Source organism: Felis catus, chromosome B1 (assembly GCF_018350175.1).
Source record: "Felis catus isolate Fca126 chromosome B1, F.catus_Fca126_mat1.0, whole genome shotgun sequence".
Classification (NCBI taxonomy): Eukaryota; Metazoa; Chordata; class Mammalia; order Carnivora; family Felidae; genus Felis; species Felis catus.
In genome coordinates, this window is record NC_058371.1 from 154,749,071 (window position 1) to 154,759,396 (window position 10,326).

Genomic DNA, 10,326 nt, shown 5'->3' on the forward strand with positions numbered 1-10,326 from the left:
CTTCCATAAGAAATTAAATTTCTCAGATTCTTACTAGGACTTAGTATTGTAAGCCTGATATTTTTGCCAATTTCATACAAGTATCACATGATATCTCATATTACTATTATGCTTTGCACTTTCCTGATTACCAAAGAGATGGGGTCATTTTTCATGTTTATTGGCCATAAGGGTCTCCCATTCTGTGAATTGCCCGTTCTTATCTTTTGCCTGTATATATTGGTTTATAGACATTCTTTATACAATGTAGGCATAACATTTTGTGTGTTATATGTTGTTTACTCTTTCTCCCAATATCTTACTGTTATGAATACTGTTTACATTTTGAGGCAAGAACATTACTTTTTGTTATAGTTCATAATCTTTGTTATTTTGTTTTTAAGAATTCCTTCTTTAATCTAAAATCTAAAGTGTATATATATATATATATATATATATATATACATATATATAGCTTTAAAGTTTAATTTTTTGTAGTATATATTTATATTTTATATTATATAATATATATTGCATTACATATTATAATTATATATAATAATTTTACATAATTAGCTGAAAGCAAAGCTTCTCAAAGATCTTAGGTTTTCGGACAGCTCAAGACAAATATGGTAGAATTGGAACTTAGAATTCTTGGTGAATCTTGGCTGCACAACAGTGTAAATGGTTAATCTGTAACGGAAATGATGAACCTATACTATTCAGTCATTCATCTCTAAAACTCATCCTTTGTAGTCAAAGGCATATCTTTCTGTGTGCTGTTAAATTGGGACGTGTTGAATACATTTGGACATTTTTGAATACATTCCATAGTACTGAAAACAAAAAATACTAAGCCTAAAGATAACCAGCTGAGTTTGCTTAACCACAGGCAAAATAGCGGTAAATTACAGTTCTTTTTAGTAAATCAAAGGCATTTAGCATAAGAGTATTTATCTTTATCATTCACACTATATTTAATTCATTTTCTCTACATCAGATTATCTCTTGATATCTGTTAATGGTATGTAGCCAATTCCACAGCTATATTTATTTGTAAATCACACACATCTTGTGCATTTTCATTTAATAAAACACACTTCAGAAAAAAAGGAAAATATAGTAACTACTTAACAATAGGAAATGATTTACCAATGTGAAAAAAATCTGACTTTTTGTATAATGCTCTATACTATATTGACATACTTTCCTATATTGAACAAATTGTATAGCTTACATGCAGAAAGTCTATCCTGGCTAAAACTTGAATATTAAATTTAGAACCAACATTTTAAAAACATGTCTGAGAAAAGTAAATTCAAACAAGTTATCTATGAACAAAGAGATTCTTAATAACGTTCAGAGAAGGCCTATTTCATCATATAATCATAATTTTGTCCTTCTTAGAAATGAGGCTGTTTCAGGAAACTTACATTGTTTCCATTTGTCTACATCAAGATTAACTATCTTCTTTCAATCTGTGTATCCTCTCAAATCTTTCTTAATTCTCCAATGATTTTCCGGGGTTATAAATTACTTTCTATGAATGTGATGGGTAACTTATCTTAGTTTTTGAAGCACCCACATTCCTTATAATGATAAATTATGGAGAAAGACTGTTAGGAAAATCATAGGAGAACCTATCAGATAAACACTTACTTTCAAATGACATGCAGTATATAAGGTTGAGCTATGTAAAGTGTATGCTTATGTATGTAATGTAGTTCAATAAAATAGAAGCTATTTTAATCAGATACTACACAATTATTGGTAATGACAATTTAAGTACTATATCTTTCTTTTTTTCCTTTTTTTAGTGTTTTTTTTTGAGAGAGAGAGAGAGAGAAAGAGAAAACAAACAAGTGGGGGATGGGCATATAGAGAGGAGACAGAGAATTCCAAGCAGGCTCTGTGCTGTCAGTGCAGAGTCCAATGTGGGGCTCAAACTCATGAACCATGAGATCATGACCTGAGTCAAAGTCAAGAGTCAGATCCTTAATTGACTAAGCCACCCAGGTGCCCCATAAGTATCTTTTTGTAATGAGGGCTCTCTTTGGCTAACCCTCTTCCACAATTTAATTTTTCATGTAATTGAATTAATCTCTAATTACTTTGAAAGTAGTATATATAAGTTAATACAATCTATTTCTTAGAAAAATAATTTGAACAAGTAATGGCTTTGTTAATTAACTTTGGATGCTATAAACTACATTATATCATCAGAACCTTTATGTTTATAATCCAGTAGAAACATTTTTCCAGATGAGAGGTACAGTCAGGTTTTGTTTTTAAATTTTAAGACATTCCATAGTTTTTGTGAAAACTGGAATTAGCACATAAAATAGTTTAATTTTTACATCATCAGTGTCTTTTTGAAGTTAACTCAAACAGATTTTCTACTTGTTCTAGGCATTTTCACATTGTCCTGACAAAGGACAATATCAAATTCAGAAGTATAAATAGCTGGGGAAAGTTATATCTTTGGTTGGTTTTAATACTAAATCATTATAGGCAGAAGCTATTTACCTGATTTTTTAACAAAATTGTTCCCTGACCAAAATGTTCATTCATCCTTTTACTGAAATATAAAAAATTAAAGATAAAGGATTCTACCAGTAAAATACCTTGAGGCCTTCCAGGAAAGAAAAGAATGATTATAAAAATCTTCTTGCAACCTAAATCCTAAAACTAGGACAATAATGCATAGCAAATCAGCATACTGCATACCAAATAGTTTTGGAAAGTATGGCCAACCCATTTCTCCATATATTTACAGTGTTTTAAAGCTTTTCTTTCACTAAATGAATAGGCTGAAACCACACTAAACAACTATACCTAGAGCAAAATAAAGTAGAAGGAAATCAATGGTACATGAAGGAGATTAAGAAATAAAGATGTTATAACTTGTGGTTTTAAGAATATCTTATTTCCATGTGAAGTGATAAAAATCACTTTGAAATACATTCTTGGAAAATATCTTTATTCTAATCTTAGCAAGCTTCATGAAAAACTGTCATAATAAGAAAAGAGTGAAAATTTTTGTTGTCATGAATAGGGTTTCGTGCTCAGATAGATCTTGTTTGGGATCTAGATTTCGTCCTTTAGGAATCATTTCACAAAACCTGGCTTCTTCATGGAAATAAAGACAATGGATGAATAATGAATAGTGTACAATAGGCAAATTTTTAGCTGTACACATTAAAAGAGAAATCCCAAGTTGATCAAAAACTATAAAGAGCCATACTGTGTTCTATTAGAAAAAAGAATACCAGCAATTTCGGAAGAGAAGTTGAGTATGTGTGTTTAGTTGTTCAAGGTGTATATTTTTTGAAAAATTATATCTTCAGCAACGAAACAACAGTAATATTTCAAAAATCAGTGGAAATGTTTTATAGTGTTACATTTAGAAACTATCAAGGCATGGTATTTCACCACAGCTTGTTTCACTAATAGTAAAGAGGTATGAGGGGGGCACGGGGATGGCCCAGTCAATTAAGCATCTGACTCTTGATTTTGGCTCAGGTCATGATCTCACGGTTCTTGAGTTTGAGCCCTGCGTTGGGCTCTGTGCTGACAGTGCTGAGCCTGCTTTGAATTTTCTCTCTTCCTCTCTCTCTGCCCCTTTCCCCTCTGTCATTCTCTCTCTCTCTCTCTCTCTCAAAATAAATAAATAAGCTTTAAAAGAAATAAAGAGATAAGAGATCGTGCGAACTATATATAAGGCAGATAATAAACCATAATAAAAAAGAATCTACACAGAGAATTCTCTTTGTGAAGGGATCTATAAAGCTACAATAATAATAATAATAGCAATAGTTGTAGTCGTAGTAAAATACAAACCATTTTTGCTACTGTAGAGTTGATTGTGAGAGGCTGGATGGCTACGATTGAAATGATTTACATCAAAGAGACAAATTTAAAAGCAAAGCATAAGAAGGACTCACTGGACAAGCATTTTAAAAGTCTTCTTTTTCAGTTCCTACCAACAATTTATAGCAAGAATATTTGCCCCAATTGTGTAGAAATCAATATTTAATATACTTAATTTTGTAATGGAGAATTTATTCTGAAAGTTATTTGGTCTCCTTGAGTTCGGAATCAAGATACTAATAGCATTGTTTACTTATCTACTTGACATAGCATTTCACTTTTACAACCTGTAACTATTTTACTTTTGTGTTATTAAACTGATTTTCCTAACACAGAAGATTTCCTTATTTTTTGTACATTTTCTGATTATGTCTTTATTGATGACATGTATAAAAGAAAGGAATTAACACAGGAAGCAATGTTGCCTCATTTACAAATGAAGAATGTAAATGTCAAAAAATACTAGATATAAATGTAATGTGAATTTCATATGAAAACTTTATCCATGTCATATATACTTATATTTGTACTCATAATATCATAATACTTACTCATAACAAAAAGTAATTTGTTATACAGGTTCTACTCTGATTTATTAGCTATGCACATCATTTAACTCTTTTGCAAATTCCTCAAATAGATGTCAAGTTATAGCAGGATCTGGTTAATGTTTACAAACAATTTTATAATCCTTCAAAGCAGCAAGGCTTTTGAGAAATATGACAAATTTTATGCATATGAGCCAAATTTTATTTACTGACATTAATAAAGTGCAGTGAATGAGTATGAGGGTTTCACCCTAGTACGCTTTAATTTATAGAAATCATTAATTGCTGTGAAACACCACTTACACATCTTCATTTGCATTTTTCTTTAAAAACACAAAAGCAAAATAAGTTGAAAAGCCTGAATATTAATGAGGTGACAGGTGATTTATTGTGAAGTTTCTTCTGCCTCAGTGACCAACATCCCGGGAAAGACAATACAGGCTCTGAGAAGACATGAGTTTTAAAATGGGAATGAGTCACATCCCTGCTCTGCTACACCACTGGTTATTTAGCAGGACTGTTTGAATTGAACTAGTGTTCTCTAAGCTTCTGAAGGGCAGGATGGGGCTTGGAGGAAAGAGAAGACAGTTGTTGCTTATTTTATTATCTAAGGTAGGGAGAAGAAATATTTTACCTTTATTGCTTCAATGCTAAAATATGGTTACAAATCAAAAGTGGAAAGCACAACTAGGCAGATGTAATGTGCATTTAACTTCTAATTTAGAATAGACAATTCAGTTTTATTAGTTTATCTCTTTTTTTTAGCCTCAAGGGTAGCACCACTTTAGATAAATTATTATTTCTTTTACTTGGCATTCAGGTAACTACTGTATTCCGACTACCTATTACTAGAAAAAAAAAAAAGGGGGAAAGAAAACCTTCAGTAGTGGATGATGAATTTTAATATCTAGTTATCTCAGAGCACTGACAAGGATCAGTTTTCATTTGTTAGAAGATATAAGTGAACTTCTGAATAAAATAATGGTAATAGTACTTGTGTTCCAGGCACTGTAGTAAGGAATTAACATAGGTAAACTCACTTGGTCCTGTCAAGGTCCCTGTGAAGAGGGTGCTATTTATATCCTTATTGCATAGACACTGAGAAAATAAGCAATTTACCAAACGTCACCGGATTGAAACCCCATTCTCAAAACTACTATGAAAACTACAATGAGTAAGTCAAAAATTTGCAAATGTCTATTTGATGATGCTTTCCCCCTTTGTATCAACAATGTCCCTAACAGGTGATGCCTTTCAGTAGGTCGTTGTGCCACTGAGAGCCAAGATTTACCCCTAAAGTTGATGAAAAGATCGTTGTAGGCCATCATAATTGTACTGATTACATAAATTTACTGAGAATGCATGTGTAGATTCATATAAATCTGAACCTTGAATGGAGAATCCCATCAACATTAATAAATAAGTGCTGGACATCTACAAAAGAGACAGTTTTCAGTCATACAACACATAGATTTGGCTTAAATAAATCTAGCTTTAACAGTCAGATCTCCATGTATAAAAATCTAAATTGCATTAATTTCTGTGGGAGGTTGATAAGATAGAGGGTGGGAGGTAGGGGGAAATAAAAATCCACCTTTGCTAGTCAAGCTATTGTTTCAAAAGAAGAAATGCCTTTTTGCTAATCCTGCCACTACAATAGGTTACATTTTTGTAATAACTCCACAGCTGAGGAGGGGTGGGCATGGGACACTTGTCATAATTCATACAACATCATATTGGTAGCAGCTATCTAGCAAAACTAGATTTTAAACTGAAATTTCTGATGTCAACTCAACTAATGAAATAAAAAGAAAATGGGAAATGCAATTATATTATTTACAATGAGATAAAGCCTAATAAAATCTAATTTCAGAAAATACCCCAATTTCTATACAGATCTATAAAAAGAGAGGAAATGTTTAACCATTAACTGAACTAGCAGAGCAATTTCTCAGAAATGCTTCATTTTATGATTAAACTCAAGTTTCAGAGGCATTGATGGTCTAACTCATTCAGGGCAAGGTTTGGCCAGTAGAGATTGTGGATAGGAGATATGAGTAGAAGATTACTCTAGCTACATATTGTTTCTACTACTACTGGGAAGTTGGAGCTACTGGAAAGTTGGGTGAGATTTCTAATACACCTGGGGGAGGCTCAGGGATTGAGGCCTGACTTCAAGATATGAACAAATAGTAAATATTTAAATGAACAAATAAATGAACCCTCCTGTGGCATTTGTAAAATCTTGAGTTTGGATCAGAGTTAAACTTCTTTAAAACTTTTTATACTCAACTACCACATTAATGCTCTTGAAAGCTCCTTCAAACTGTGTAGGCAGTGGCATCAGGGAAATTAACTTGATAGTTGCCCTGAGGTACCGGCCTCAAGGAATTCTTAATTTATGAGTGAGTAGCATTGTAGCAAACAAGTCAGAAGCAGAAAATATATCTTAAAACGCACAGGGAACCTTTGCAAGCACCCCTTCATGAATATACATATTCAATGGACAAATGTAATGGAAGGTTTTAAAGAGATGAGGTGACCAAATAACAAAATTCCAAAGAGAATATATAAGAATGATTACATGAACTGAAAATTATCAATAAATCTTCCAAGGTTTTGCATGATTCTAAGGAATAAAATCCCAACGGTAATCAAGTTGATCACACTGGAAAATCTAGGCAGGTAATCTGATACATAGGATATAACAAGTTGGTGCAAGAACAGAATATTAAAGATGGTTTGAAAAAATAAAAACCCTTGAGAAAGAGTTCTGTACTGCATGGTAGATGTTTTATTCTTAATGGATCCCAAAGATGATAATGATGAATTCCTGTTTGGAAGAATAGATGGTAAGACATACAGAATTATAAAATAATTATTCTTTTGATGAATTGAGCAGTGGTATGAATACGAAAGAAAACCTAAAGTAAAAATAGGACTGGCTTTTAGACAACTTTTTGTAGTTTTCAAGGGCCAGAACTGTTCTAAAGACAAAAATAAGAAATTTAATATAACTGACTTGGAAAGAAAGGAAAATGGGGTTTAAATTAACAAAAAAATTGCCAGCTGGTAAGAAACTAAGAATGAATGGGAAGTTAGAATATATGAAGATGCAAAGATGCAGTGCCTAGAATTTTTATTTAATAGAGAATATAATCTTTCGATTAAATAATGGTGAACAATTATGTTGCTGAGGTGACTGAAGGGTTTATCTGGAAAGGTGAATCTTGGATTCCACCTACCTAAATATGATACACACGCCTGAATGCAGGGAAGATAGGACCCTGGGAAATAAGACAAGATTAAGAAGGAGGTTAAAGACGATCTTCAGAGATATACTATGAAGAAATAAAATTTTAAAGTACTCCAGGCATCTAAGACAAAAAAATAATGAGATGAGAATAAAATGAGTTTCTGACTTGGGGGAATGGGGAATTAATGTGGGAAATCAAGAAGATCACTCTGATGTCTACCACCATTAAAGTCACTGAGTGAAAGGAAGAATATATATCCTGAAGGAAGAGATCACTGGCTGGACACACGTCAGATCATAAATTCAATTTAACCCCCTCCCCAAAGTCAACATTAGAATAACTTATTGGGTGTCACAAGAAATTTTATACCATTCTTCAAGAGTAACTTTAAGAAATACTTTTAAAACTAAAGATTTTGCAACCAGATTTAAACATATGATCGGTCAGTATAAAATATTATTTCCTTTAAATATACTTCAAACTGACCCAGTCATCCACATAATTACATATTCCAAGTTGATGAAATTCGTTAGAAGGGACTAAAAAGGTACAGAATGTTATTCGTGATTGACCTGAAAATCAAGGTCATGAAAACATGTCCATTTAAAACAATTTTTAGTAAAGTCACATACCTTACAATCTTTATATAAATTTAGATCATAATGCTAGACAACATAATAATTTTACATATTTTAACCATCTTCGCAGTAGACAAATAAACAGTACATCATTAGAATACATGATCTCATCTTTTATTGAAACAACATTGTTCTATGGTTACTGTGATCATTAGATGCAAGATACTTCTAATAATAAATCCTATTCATAAGGGTAGCTTTCTTTCTAGTAACATACTGTAAATTTTCCATCTGTGGGATTAGGCAATAAACAAAGTCTGTCACTATGAAAGCAAATTAGTTCCTAAATGTTGAAGGCATCTGTAAGTAATCTGCATTGTATGATTTGAAAGTATGTCTTAAGTTAGAGTATTCATATTAAAATAAATTTTCACAAACTAACCATTAAAATAAAACTTGAAAAAGAATATTTAGATGATACTATGTAAATCAAAATCTAGCAAATAAAAACAGATTAATAAAGAAACAAAATACAAAAAGGTATTTTTTGGAGGAATAATTGCACTCACTATTCCTACTCAGGCAGAAGTAGACAGAGAAAATGTAATATCATTATTAGGTTATAGTTGTTATATCACTGCCCCAAATAACATATTAAGATTACATATAACATGGGTCCCTGTATCAGGTTCAACTTGGACACTATTAGTCCCAACTTCTTTTATGTAAATAAGATGCAAATTAATTGAGTAAAAGTAATTAAAAGCCGCACCAGGATCTAAATTTTTTCTGAATCATAACCCATGATTGTTAACTGTTTGTTTCTAAGTAGCATTTAATGTAACAAAAAGCTAACAGAAGCAGGTTTAAAAATAACTAATAATCCTAGTTCGGGGATAAGGAAAAAAACAATGTTGTACTCAATATATGTGTACTCAATATATACTTAATATATTTATCAAAAATATCTGTTAGGACACTGTGACTGGAATAGGCTTATGCAAATTCCACCTTTCCAGATAAAACTATAGTCTAAGTATTCCCCAGCAATGTCTACAGTGTCCTCTAGCTCTAGACAAACATAGCATTTACTCATTTTGACTGGAGTTGATTTAATTCTAATCACCCCCGCCCCCAACACACACATACACTGAATAAGAGGGAGGGAAGGAGGGAAAGAGGGAGACGGAAAGACAGAGAAGAATAAAAAAAATCAACCACAAACAAAATAGTAGCTTAAGGAAACTTCACTTTCAAAGTCTAAATTGATGCCCTAGGCACATGATAACCAGAAGCGCGCGCGCACACACACACACACACACACACACACACACACAAATCATAATATATGTATATATATTTTTTTCTTCTAGATCTTTAAATATGCTGGATAAGTTTGTAGATACTAAGATCAGATGCGATTTTTACCCCAAATATACAGGTTGTCTCAAATATGTATTAGACAGTATATTTTTACTTCCACAAAGACTATGAAATTGCTCTATGCCTGGGACAATGTGGAACTCTATGATGCTTAGCAGACTATATAGCCACATAATTGCCCATTTTCACTGCTTCCAATGAGGCCTGACAGCTCACCAGTTTATTAAAGTGGCAGATGACTAGAAAAGGAAAGTTCTCATTTTCTAACTTCCTTTCAGAAAAGATTTCCTGAAAACTCAGGATTCAAAAAAAAAAAAAAGGCTTATGAATAATGGAACACACTGTTACACTCAGCCAGGTTTTATATCCTTGCAATATTCCTATCACTTGGAACAAGGTCCAGAAGTTCCAAAAAGAAAAAAAAAGGAAAAAAAAGCAATGCATTTAAGAACTTCATAGAGTAATCACAAACATACTAAATAGGAAAAATCATTTCTACTTACCTCTGTTGAGTGACGCTGAACTGTTTATGTCTCCAGTAATGAAGGAAGACTCCGACTGCTTTCGGACCGTGTCATTCCACATTCTACGAATTCGGCTCTGGATGGGGTAAAGGCACAAAAGGAAATGAACTCACCAGGCAGTGAAGTTTCACACAAATCGTTCTGTTTCTTTCTGTCGTAGTTATATGAGACCTTTGGTCCGGCATCT

General features: G+C 32.4%; 1 protein-coding gene across 29 annotated transcripts in view; it reads right to left on the reverse strand.

Annotated features, from left to right (window-relative positions):
• ADGRL3 (adhesion G protein-coupled receptor L3) overlaps positions 1–10,326 on the reverse strand; it is an 823,449-nt gene that overhangs the window by 23,931 nt on the left and 789,192 nt on the right. For 27 of the 29 annotated variants that reach the window (XM_045056306.1, XM_045056308.1, XM_045056303.1 and 24 more), the window contains one exon: positions 10,119–10,215. In XM_045056306.1, the coding sequence (XP_044912241.1) occupies positions 10,119–10,215 (97 nt within the window). Of the gene's footprint in view, positions 1–7,642; positions 7,685–10,118; positions 10,216–10,326 lie in introns of all 29 variants that reach the window. The other 2 variants (XM_045056299.1, XM_045056314.1) reach the window with 1 other exon arrangement.